Source organism: Mustelus asterias, chromosome 7 (genome assembly GCF_964213995.1).
Source record: "Mustelus asterias chromosome 7, sMusAst1.hap1.1, whole genome shotgun sequence".
NCBI lineage: Eukaryota > Metazoa > Chordata > Chondrichthyes > Carcharhiniformes > Triakidae > Mustelus > Mustelus asterias.
Genome location: NC_135807.1, coordinates 19,897,021 through 19,910,040, shown reverse-complemented (window position 1 = coordinate 19,910,040; position 13,020 = coordinate 19,897,021). Strand labels below are relative to the sequence as shown.

The window sequence follows — 13,020 nt, the reverse complement described above, 5'->3', positions numbered from 1 at the left end:
ATGAGTTTTGTCAAGTGACCGTATCCTCTTGTTAACTCGGTGGGCAGTAGCACTAACCTAGTAAAAAGCAAATCAACATGCCTTCCAACATATGCACTCTTCCAAGGTTTCCTCTGCTGATTTGTTTTAATTTTTGGTTCTCACCTTTTAAGTACCCTCCAAGCTAAGCATCACTCCGCTGATTAAGGACTGCTCAGACAAGGGGGCTTCTAGGACTTTCTGCTTCGAGTTGGTGACAGGATTCACACAGAGAGTATTTTTTTTGTCCTTGCTTTGATTGTTCTCTGCTCAAGGGAGCACTTTTGCAATTTCCCACGAGAGACTGTGAACTCACCGCAGCGTTGTGGGGAATTGTAGAGCTAAGGGGAAGAAAAAGGTAAGAAATTTCTTTGTGCCAAATTAAAAAGGATGTCTTGTACCCTGCTAATCCAGGAGTCGGATATAGATGTGAGTGGTTGCATTTTGGGCTGGTGGGTGGGGGAGGGGAGGGAGGCAGGGGGCAGCTGTGCGATATTCCGTACAGTGTCGTACACAGGTCGAGGCTTCCATTTAAAAGGCCCATTTATTCTTTGCAGGAAGCTACATTTCAGAAGGATGAGCTCATCTGTTTCACGAGAGCTGCAGTGTCCGCAGGTATTTGGCCGGTCCATATCTCAGGAATCTGTGGAGAGCTCCTCGATGGAGGACTTTTGGAGCGAAGTGAGGAGCATTAAGGAGAGCAGTCAGAATGGACAAGAGGAACAAAACCTAGTGGAAGCCAAGACGCCCGATGGTGAGTGATAGCGAGCTTCCTCGTCCACCAGCGAGGTCTGACATTTCTCCCAGTGCAAAAACATGCCTGATGATTCCTAAGGCAAAGCTTCTTTCCACACCGTGTGTGTGGCCATTATGTAACTGCAACTAAGCACTGGAATACAAGCCGAACAGGCTGACATATGGAGAGAACGGTGCCTCAATAATAAAATGCCAAGGCCCATGAACACAGCATCATTAACACAGGGCAAAGTCTGAACTATTCTTCAGAGTCAGCTATGGATCAGATTACTCCAGTACATTCTCTGTTTTATTATTAATGTATAGAAATGGCAGGACTAAGTTGAGGAACAGCAGGCACTCATTTTAAAATACGGTTCTATTGCACCATGTGACTGTTGCTGTCAAGAAGCAGTTTTGATACTTATGGGTTAAGCACTTTAAGGCCGTTTGTATTCATTCTGAGACTATAATACAGGGAATTACTAATGACTGGAGCTAGCTCATTGGTTACAATATGTCACTGTCGACAAGGTTTGTGTTCTTCCACTCCATCCTGAATCATATATGCCATGTACCCTTGTAACATGTGGTATAACCGTACTTGTGCATCATTGCAAAGGATTTAGAATTCTGTTCTCATAGAATTCCTACAGTGCAAAAGGAGGCCATTCGGCCCATCGAGCCTGCATCGACAATATTCCCACCCAGGCCCTATCCTTGCACGCCCACATATTTACCCTGCTAATCCTCTTGACATTAGGGGCAATTTAGCATGGCCAATCAACCTAACCCGCACATCTTTGAACTGTGGGAGAGGAAACCAGAGCGCCCGGAGGAAACCCATGCAGACACAGGGAGAACGTGCAAACTCCACACAGTGACCCAAGGCCGGAATTGAACCTGGGTCCCTGGCGCTGTGAGGCAGCAGTGCTAACCACTGTGCCAGTGTGTCGCCTGGGAACTCACTGCATCAATGTGCTGCATGCTGTGGTTGTGTAGGTCAAAAAATGTGCCAATTTTAATTTCTCTTCTCTGCTGTGTTTACTAATTTCAGTCTTGGCAAAATGCTGTTAAGGGGAAGCTGGATAAGTTCACCAGGGAGAAAGGAAATGATGTTGAGGCTGGATGAAATAGAGGCTTATGTGGGGCTGAATGGCTTGTTCCTGTACCATGAGCTCGAGGTAGTGGTAGGGGCTGTACAATTGGCTTAAGTAGCAAGAGCGTAAGGTCCAATTGCATTGCCTGGTTGCCATCCACTGACTTGTGATGGAAACCGTGATGTAGATGCCAGATATACCTGTGATGATGGATTAAAACGCTGCTGATTCTTGCTAGTTTTAAGTTTATTTATTAGTGTCACTAGTAGGCTTACATTAACAGTGCAATGAAGTTACTGTGAAAATCCCCCAATCGTCAGACTGCGACACCTGTTCGGTTACACTGAGAGAATTTAGCATGGTCAATGCGCCTCACCAGCGCATCCTTCGGACTGAGAGGAAACCAGAGTACCCAGACGAAACTCACGCAGACACGGAGAGAACATGCAAACTGCACACAGACAGTGACCCAAGCTGGGAATCGAACCCAGGTCCCTGGCGCTGTGAGGCAGCAGCGCTAACCACATGTAAAGAAAGGCTACTTGAACTGGGCAATGTCGGGCCATTGACACCTGTGGTGGTAAACCCCAGTCTTGTCAGAAGAGAATTCCATCCTCTAATCAGATTTATGATGTGCTAAATAATGTATATTAAACAAGACGGAGCTTTTACGTGAGCTCTATCTAGAGTGGGCCAACCGACATAATTGGTTGTAGGTGGAAGTTGATACTTTGCAAGAGGGTGTTGTGTAATACAAGACGCAGTGATGTGGCTGTGTAAGTGTTTGGTTTGACCAGTTCAGCTCTACTGTCTTGAACTTGAGCAATTGCATTTTGTTGGCATCAGTCACACAGGATAAGTGGGAAATCCATGAGAGCCATTGAAGTATCAGGGTTAAAGCAGAGGTCTATAAACTGATTGTGAGCTGGTGTTTCGCCAGATACCAGCTGATCTCTCTGTTCCTTTACCAGAGCTTATTTACTTAATATGTACATCACTTCCCCACTTCCAGCCATCTGAAGACGCTGATTCATATTGGGATACATGAGAGTCCTCAGGATTCCCCCAGTTACCTTACCCAATTTCTCATTCTTCCCTTTGTGAATCTAAGAAATGAATAAATAGTTGTTTATTTGTCAATCACGGAAGAGCATCAGAGTCAAACTTAATCCTTCTGTCCTCAGCTGATGTATAAATGCACACTCGCAACACAACACATAGAGTCATAGAGGTTTACAGCATAGAAACTGGCCCTTTGCCCCAACTTGTCCATGCCGCCCTTTTTTTTTAAAAAGTAAAAGTGAAGTTTATTCATTAGTCACAAGTAAGGCTTACATTAACGCTGCAATGAAGTTACTGTGAAATTCCCCTAGTCGCCACACTCTGGCGCCTGTTCGGGTCAATACACCTAACTAGCACATCTTTCAGATTGTGGGAGGAAACCGGAGCACCCGGAGGAAACCCATGCAGACACAAGGAGAACATGCAAACCAAGCCGGGAATCGAACCTGGATCTCCGGCGCTGAGGCAGCAGTGCTAATCACTGTGCCACTGTGCCGCCCCCTCAATCTTTAAGCACTAAGCTAGTCCCAATTGCCTGCGTTTGGCCCATATCCCTCTATGCCCATCTTACCCATGTAACAGTCTAAATGCTTCTTAAAAAACAAAATTGTACCCACCTCTACTACTACCTCTGGCAGCTTGTTCCAGACAGTCACCACCCTCTGTGTGAAAAAATTGCCCCTCTGGACTCTTTTGTATCTCTCCCATCTCACCTTAAACATACACCTGTTCCACCATTCAACAAGATCATATCTGACCTGACTGTGGCTACACCTCCACATTTCTGCCTACCCCCCCCCCGACAACCTCTGACACCCTTTCCACTCGAGAACTACTGACCTGTGCATTGAAAATATTCATTGACCCTGTCTCCGCCACTCTCTGGGGAAGAGAGTTCCAAAGACTCATGATCCTCTGAGAATGAAAAAAGATCTCCTCACCTCTGTCTTAAATGGGATAGCCCCTATTTTTAAACTGTGACCTCCTAGTTCTGGCCCAGAACTTTCTGTTTATGCCTGTGGGATCTTACGGTCCTGTCGCTGGTGCACCCCCTGTGCAGGTTTCCCGGTGGCGAGGGGCGCATTCAATGGGAAACCCCATTGACAATGGCGGGAACAGAAGATCCCACTAATGGCGGACCACCTTTTTGCGGTGGGTTGCGCAGTAAATCCCGTTCCCTAGTCTCTCCCACAAAGGGGAAACAGCCATTCAGCATCAACCCTGTCAAATCCCCACAGGATCTTATATCGTAGAATCATAGAATCCCTACAGAATAGAAGGAGGCCAGTCGGCCTATCGAGTCTGCACCGACTATAATCCCACCCTATTCCCGTAACCTGACACGTTTACACGGGGAGAACTTGCAAACTCCACATACACAGTGACCCGAGACTGGAATTGAACCTGGGTCCCTGGCACCGTGAGGTAGCAGTGCTAACCACTGTGTCACAGTACCACCCATATGTTTCAAGAAGGCTATCTCTCAATCTTCTAACCTCCAGTGGATACAGACCCAGCCTGTCCCACCTTTCCTCTCATCCTAGGTATCGATGACAAATATCACATCGATGCACTGCGTTCCGTACAGTTTGGACAATGGAATGTTTTGCCGTAAGAGGGAAAGCAAACGATGGCGAGAGGTGAAGGCAGGATGGAATGAAAGCACATTGAAAAAAAACAGGTTCTGAAGGATGAAGACTGAGTGGTAGTGTCTTAGAGATATGGGAGACAACTCCAAAGCATGGTTGAGGGATTGAATTCCGGTAGTTGGAACAGTTAGTAATCTAGAAGTGAGGAGAAATGGCTGGTCACTGATGGGGCATTGGAAAGTAATAGATCTTTGTCGGGATGGCTTCACTTGTGTGGAACATAATGCTGAAAAGATCTTGGCCACAAGGTTTGTGAGGGTGAAGCCAGTGCATTCCACAGATTAATGTTTTGGGTGATGAAAGTAGGAGCTGGAAATCTCTGGTCTCGCACTCCCTGCTGCCACTGCCAGTGAGAATGGAAAACTTGGCGTTCAGCCAAATCTTCATTCGCAGCAGCGGGACTGGTGAATTCCAGCTGCAGGCACGGTTGGAGAATTCTGGCCCTGCATCAGCCCCAGCAATTGGTTGAGAACGTAAATCCCCCTGCCCAATCGATAAGTACGAGACTATTTGTGTGTCCCCTTCACCCCATCCTGACCTGAGATCAGCTCACTCAGCGGACTATTGGGATTGGACACCGGGACTGGATTGTCCGACCTCGCCTGGGATTCTCCGGCGCTGCTGCAGTGAACGGAGATTTGGCTGAGCGCCAAATTCCCTGTTCTCGCTGGCAGAGGTGGCCGGGTGTGAATGGTACGGAAAATTCCGGCCTGCAACTTCCTGCTCTCTATTAATCAGGTCCACACATGGCAGAGCTTTTCAAAACGGAACCATTTGAAGGAGCCCTTGTTAAAATATGAAGCCATTCCAAGTTTTGGATATTGGTGACATGCCTCCGAGAGGGGAGACAATGCCTGAATGTCATCGATCAGATTTGTTGGCCAATTATGACTTCTGTTGTCTGCCCATTAATTGGATAGTGATATCCTCAGAATTGTGTATCTCAGGCTATCTCCCAGTTAACTCAGGCCAACTCCATTTTGAAAGGGTCCTTCCATTGGTGCCCAAAGTGCCTGCCTGTTTTATCTAGGTAAGAGGCTCCTTTTAAATCTGGGAATTAGTTCCTATTTACATTTCCCACTTCAGTAGATCAATGTCATTACAGCGTCTGAACTGTCCTGGGAACAATAGAGCCGAATAGGCCCACTAAAAGTATTGTATTGCTTGGGTAATCTGTGGAGGAATAATCAATAGCTCCCCTGGGGCCTGGAGAAATAATCTAGGTTGCTGCTGTTCTGGGATCCACACCCTTCCTAATTGCAGCCCCACTCCACAACTTGCCTTGCTGGTGATTATCCTGCCTCAACCCTGAGGCTTTAATACATGGAGCTACACAATGGACACAGTAGCATGATGATTAACTCATCAGATTGATAACCCTGGTGACATGAGTTCATATCCCACTGTGACTATTAAATTCATTGAATAAGTCTTGGATAATAGGCTATGTCAGTAAAACGACCTGGTTGTCATTAAAAACCCATCTGGTTCACTAATGCCCTTTAGGGAAGGAAATCTGCCATCCTTCCCTGTTCTGGCTTACATGTGACTCCAGAGCCACAGCAATGTGGTTTACTCTTTGCTTTCCTCTGGCCTGGCAAGCCACTCGGTTACAATTTCAGAAAATGGCTCACCACCAGCACCTGGAGGGTAAATCGGGCTGGGTGCTAACTGCTGACCTTGCCAGTGACTTCCACATCCTGAGACTGAATTAAAAAATTGCCTCTTTGGTGCACCAAACTTGCCAGAGTTAAATGAAGCCGGGGTCTCAAAACAGTGGCCAACCTCTTCGCTGCTAGGACAAGACGGATCACTGCTGCTGGCCAATCACTGAAATGTCATAAGAGTCCCCTTCTTCTTTTAAATGTATTTTAAAGTTTAGCTGTGGAATATAAAAAGCAAAGAGAATATTCCCCATCCTATCCCCAACAGTAATTTTCCAAGAGATTCAGTCAAAAGAAATCTGATTTGTAGGTTTCAATGGGATCATAGAATCATAGAATCCCTACAGTACAGAAGGAGGCCATTCAGCCCATCGAGTCTGCACCGACCACAATCCCACCCAGGCCCTATTCCTGTAACCCCACATATTTACCCTACTAATCCCCCTGACATTAGGGTCAATTTAGTTTGGCCAATCAACTTAACCCACACATCTTTAGACTGTGGGAGGAAACCGGAGCACCCGGAGGAAACCCACACAGACACAGGGAGAAAGAGCAAACTCCACACAGACAGTGACCCGAGGCTGGAATTGAACCCAGGTCCCTGGTGCTCTGAGGCAGTGGTATTAGCCACTGTGCCACCACGCCGATGAAGAACTCTGTCCTCAGAAAAGTGTTTATGCTCCCAAATATCTTGAAAATCTGATGACTTTAGATACAAGGGAGTGAGAGGAGACTTACATGGAGCACACACAGTGGTATAGACCAGTTGGGCCAAATGGCCTGTTTCTGTGCTGTAAATTCTTAGGCAGCACCTTCCAAACCCCCCATTCCAACCCCTAGAAGGAGAAAGGCAGCAGATACCTGGGAACATCACCACCTGCAAGTTCCCCTCCAAGTCCCTCACCACTTGGAACTGTATCGTCATTCCTCCACTGCCCCGGGTTAAAATCTTGGAACTCCCTCCCTAACAGCACTGTGGGTGTACATACACCGCATGGACTTCAGCGATCCAAGAAGGCAGCTCACCTTCACCTTCTCAAGGGTAATTGGGGATGGGGTGATAAATACTGGCTGAGCTAGGGACACCCACATCCTGTAAACAAGTCAAATAATTTCTGTGTAACTCTACGGACGGTGGCTAAATGCCTGTGTATTTATCAGGTGCTCTTTCTTCCATTTCTTTGCTCGGCCTCATGGTCAGATAGTTGGATTTTCCAGCTTAATAAACATGACCCTTTGTTGCCTTTGCAGAGGGAGAGATGGAAGCGGAGTGGCTGCAGGAGGTCGGCCTGTCCACGCTTGTCTCGGGTTCTACCGGAGAGGACGGGATGGCTCTGCTCTCCACACTGACCCGAGCTCAGGCCGCAGCCGTCCAGCGCCGACTGGACACCTACACCCAAACCAGCAGGAGAAAGAGCAAGCAGCCAGTCCGAGATGTTCGAGATGTGTTCGGTCTCACTGACGCTCCGGTAAGTACAAAGCAAACTGTTTATATATTACTTGTTACAACCTCAGGATCTCCCACAGCACGCTGCAGCCAATGAATTAGTTTTTAAAGTGCAGTCACTGTTGTAATGTGGAGGCTCTGATAGCCAATTAGAGCACAACGTGCCCCTACAAACGGCAGTCACCAGATAATCTGCGTTTAAACAAGTGGGTTTCCACTTCTGTGCCACTGTGCTGTGGGTGGCACAGTGATTAGCGCTGCTGCCTCACAGTGCCAGGGTCCCGGATTCAATTCCCGCGTTGGGTCACTATGCGGAGTCTGCATGTTCTCCCCGTGTCTGCGTGGGTTTCCTCCAGATGCTCCGGTTTCCTCCCACAGTCCAAAGGACGTGCTGGTTAGGTGCATTGGCCATGCTAAATTCTCCCTCAGTGTACCTGATTAGGTGTTGGAGTGTGGCGACTAGGAGATTTTTACAGTAACTTCATTGCAGTGTGAATGTAAGCCTACTTGTGACTAATAAACAAACTTTAAACTTTAAGATAAATATTGACCAGGACATTGGGAATAATTCCCCTCTTCTTCAATGCCATGGAATCTTCCACATCCAACCTCAGGATGCAGAAGGAGGCCATTCGACCCATCGAGCCTGCACGGACAACAATCCCACCCAGGCTCTATCCCCATAACCCCATGTATTCACCCTGCTAATCCCCCCTGACACTAAGGAGCAATTTATCGTGGCCAATCAACCTAATCTGCAACATTTTTGGACTGTGGGAGGAAACCCATGCAGACATGGGGAGAACGTGCAAACTCCACACAGACAGTGGCCCGAGGCTGGAATCGAACCCGGGTTCCCGGTGCTGTGAGGCAGCAGTGCTAACCGCTGTGCCACCGTGCTTTTAAAACATGTTTTTGAAAGATGAAGCCTCTGTCAAGTGCCACGCTTTATTCGGCCCCTCATGTCTGCATTAGCTTTCCGAATGGGTGGGCAACAGTTCACTCAAGGGGAGCAGTTGGTCATTTTATAACGAGACTCTCTGCTTTCATTATAATAGTAACTCAATGCTTTAACCACTGGCTGCCTGTATTTGCTGGTCTCTGGAAACTCAACAGGAGATGAGAGGGGGCTAAGTCTTTGAGGTAAATGCTTTTCCGGCACTGCTTGTGGGCTGGGGGGAGGAGGGGTGTTTCCTCCAGGCCCAACAAGCTATCTAGGAAACACCAGTCAGCGCCATCCCCCATCCCCCTCTCCATAGTCCTGATCTGCATGCTCCCCTCACAGTTTAAAAACTGCCTCAAACTCACTTCCAGACTAAAATCCAGGGAAAGAATGATAAGAGCATGAAAGTCGTAGTGATTTTTTCTAAGATACGGGTTAGGTCGCAGCTTGGAGAACTGTGTTCAATTCTGGGCCGCAGACTTTAGGAAGGATGTCAGTGTCTTAAGGAGGGTGCAGACGACAATTATTAAAATGGTATTGTGGTTGAGGGACTTCAGTTATGTGGTGAGACTGGATTCCTCTTTGTAAGGGCTGTGGTGATTAAAGGAAGATTTGATAAAGATGTCCCAAGTTATGAAGAGACTAATAGAGTTAATAAAAAGAAACTATTAATAAAGAGAAAAGGTTTGGGAACCTTTAAGGCACAGCAGATGGTGGAATTTGAATTCATTAAAAAAAAAATCGCTGGAATTAAAAGTTTACTGATGTCCATTGTCGATTGTTGGAAAAACCCATCCAATGCACTACTGTCCTTTTAGGGAAGGAAATCTGCCATCCTTACCTGGTCTGGCCTACGTGTGACTCCAGAGCCACAACAGACTCTCAACTGCCCTCTGAAATGGCCAGTAAACTATTCAGTTGTATCAATCGCTATGAATAAAATCAATAAAAATAAATGCGAGGTTATACACTTTGGAGGAAATAATAACAAATGGGATTACTATCTCAATGGAAACAAATTAAAACATGCTACCGTGCAAAGGGACCTGGGGGTCCTTGTGCATGAGACGCAAAAGCCCAGTCTGCAGGTACAACAGGTGATCAAGAAGGCAAATGGGATGTTGGCCTATATCGCGAGGGGGATAGAATATAAAAGCAGGGATGTCTTGATGCACCTGTACAGGGCATTGGTGAGGCCGCAGCTGGAATACTGTGTGCAGTATTGGTCCCCTTATATGATGAAGGATATATTGGCATTGGAGGGAGTGCAGAGAAGGTTCACCAGGTTGATACCGGAGATGAGGGGTTTGGATTATGAGGAGAGGCTGAGGAGATTGGGTTTGTACTCGTTGGAGTTTAGAAGGATGAGGGGGGATCTTATGGAGACTTATAAGATAATGCGGGGGCTGGATAGGGTGGAGGCGGAGAGATTCTTTCCACTTAGTAAGGAAGTTAAAACTAGAGGACACAGCCTCAAAATAAAGGGGGGTCGGTTTAAGACAGAGTTGAGGAGGAACTTCTTCTCCCAGAGGGTGGTGAATCTCTGGAATTCTCTGCCCACTGAGGTGGTGGAGGCTACCTCGCTGAATATGTTTAAAGCGCGGATGGATGGATTCCTGATCGGTAAGGGAATTAAGGGTTATGGGGATCAGGCGGGACAGGCTCGAGGGGCTAGATGGCCTACTCCTGCTCCTATTTCTTATGTTCTTATGTTCTTAAATGAAACCGGACGTATCACCTGGCATCACCCTAGGCACCGGAAAAGACAACGGCAAAACAAACAGCCCTCGACCCTGCAAAGTCCTCCTTACTAACATCTGGGGGCTAGTGCCAAAATTGGGAGAGCTGTCTCACAGACTAGCCAAGCCTGACATAGTCACTCTCACGGAATCATACCTTACAGATAACACCCCAGACACTACCATTATCAGCCCTGGACATGTCCTGTCCCAACGGCAGGACAGACCCAGCAGAGGTGGAGGCACAGTGGTATACATTCGGAAGGGAGTCAGGTTAAACATGCAGTCACTCACCATGTCCGTGCGGGTTTCCTCCGGGTGCTCTGGTTTCCTCTCACAGTCCAAAGATGCGCAGGCTAGGTGGATTGGCCATGCTAAATTGTCCCTTAGTGTTCAAAGATGTCTAGGTTAGGTGGATTAATCATGGGAAATATGGGTGGGATGTTCTTTCAGACGGTCAGTGCAGACATGATGGGCTGGATGGCCTCTTTCTACACTGTAGGAATTTTATAGTTCGATGACAAAACTTGCCCTCACAGAGTTGTTATAATGAGTTGTTATAACGTGCTGTAGCATGTTGGTGTGAGCGTCTTGCCAAGATTCCTGAAGAAGAACTTAGAGAGCAGTTGGATATGGAAGACTGGAAGAGCCCTCCCCAAGGGAAGGATGAAGGTTGAATATTTTGGAACTGGAAACCCGACTGCGATGACTATGTCAGGCCCCGATTTTTGTGTCCTTATCTTTAAAGAATGAATGTCTGGTAATGCTGTCATCCTGTTTGTGTTAACGAGTCCAGGAAAGCAGAATGGGTCGACACTACAGTGCTCCGGGTATAAATTCAACTCCGACAGGAAAGAATATTGGTGGAGGGTGAATCAGCCAATTGGTGAAAGGTATTCTTTCCGCCGTGTTGTAGGAGTGTGGTGGAGTGAGGGAGGGGAAGAAGGGAAAAAGAAAGAACTTGTATTTAGTAATCACTGGCCAAAGCACTTTGCAGCTGATGGAATATGTTTTTTTTACTCATTCATGGGACATGGCTGACCAGCATTTATTGTAAGAAGTTTAACAACACCAGGTTAAAGTCCAACAGGTTTATTTGGTAGCAAAAGCAAAAGCAAAAGGTGTGGCTTTTGCTACCAAATAAACCTGTTGGACTTTAACCTGGTGTTGTTAAACTTCTTACTGTGTTTACCCCAGTCCAACGCCAGCGTCTCCACATCAGCATTTATTGTCCATCCCTAGCTGCCCTTGTAGGGCAGTTGAGAGTCAACCACATTGCTCTGCCTCTGGAGTCACATGTAGGCCAGACAAGGTAAGGACGGTAGATTTCCTTCCCTCAAGGACATGAGTGAACCTGATGGGTTTTTTCGACAATCGACAGAAGTTTCATGGTCGTCAGTAGATTCTTAATTCCAGATATTTTTTTAAATTGAATTCAAATTCCACCATCTGCCGTGGCGGGATTTGAACCTGGGTTCCTAGAACATTAGGTGAGTTTCTGGATTAATAGTCTAGTGATAATACCACTACACCATCACCTCCCCACTTTAGAAGTGTGCTCACCAGTGCAGGGATCGAAGCCTGTGTAACAGATCCATTCAGCCTGCTGTGAGTGATTACAGAATTCCTGACTCCGCCACGATGCTACAGCTGCAACATTAAACTGAAGAAAGTCGCAAGTGTGGTTTTCATTTCAAATAAATCATCGAATTCCTCCTTGCGTTGAAGTGCAGTGAAGGGACCGGGATGATGGGAAACAGAATTATTCCGGATGGCAGCCTTGATTAGGCTTCAGGAAGTGACCTGTCTGAGTCGTTCTGGCTGTATTTTCACATGAACATTGAGATCTTGCCTAATGGGAGCTCAAGACTGTTCACAAAAGGAACAGAAAGAAAGATGCGTTAATTCTGAAGCAAACTGTTGAAAACATTTCCGACAGTGTTCGCAATCTCGATGCGTATGAGTTTGATATTTTTGTGTCCTTACTTAAGGTTCACTGGAGCGTAGCTGTTGATCCTGGAGATTTGTAGAACCCACTGATCAGCTCCCATTGTTGTAATAACACCCTACTGCCAGCACTCAAAACCTTTGGCCTAGAAGTTGGCTTGCTATTTTTATGTATCCCGGATCCTTTTCTTTCCCTACCCCATTTAGTGTCTCGACTCGCCTTCCAAGGAATAAGCTGCCTCCTTTTTTCATCCCTTTGAGGATCATGGAATCCCTACAGTGCAGAAGGAGGCCATTCGGCCCATCGAGCCTGCACCGACAACAATTCCACCCAGGCCCTATCCCCTTAACCCCACGTTCGCCTGTGACTAAAGGACAATTTAGCATGGCCAATCAACCTGCTGATCTTTGGAGTGTGGGAGGAAACGGGCGCACCCGAAGGAAACCCACGCAGACATGAGGAGAACGTGCAGACTCCACACCGACAGTGACCCAAGGCTGGAATCGAACCCGGGTCCCTGGCGCTGTGAGGCAGCAGTGCTAAATACTGTGCTGCCCAAGGATGAACCACCTCACATTTTGCTACCTTGAATTTCATTCGGCATTTATTTATCTGCCCACTCTGCAGATTTGTTTGTGTCGTCATATATTTTGGTGCAGTAAGGCTTGGTTGATTGGCCATGCTAAATTGCCCATAGTGTCCCGGGATGTGT

General features: G+C 47.0%; 1 protein-coding gene across 1 annotated transcript in view; it reads left to right on the top strand.

Annotated features, from left to right (window-relative positions):
• Positions 1 to 13,020, top strand: part of arhgap28 (Rho GTPase activating protein 28) — a 184,393-nt gene that overhangs the window by 110,530 nt on the left and 60,843 nt on the right. Inside the window, exons 2-3 of the mRNA XM_078215788.1 lie at positions 576 to 772; positions 7,483 to 7,700. Coding sequence (XP_078071914.1) covers positions 576 to 772; positions 7,483 to 7,700 — 415 coding nt within the window. The remainder of the gene's footprint in view (positions 1 to 575; positions 773 to 7,482; positions 7,701 to 13,020) is intronic.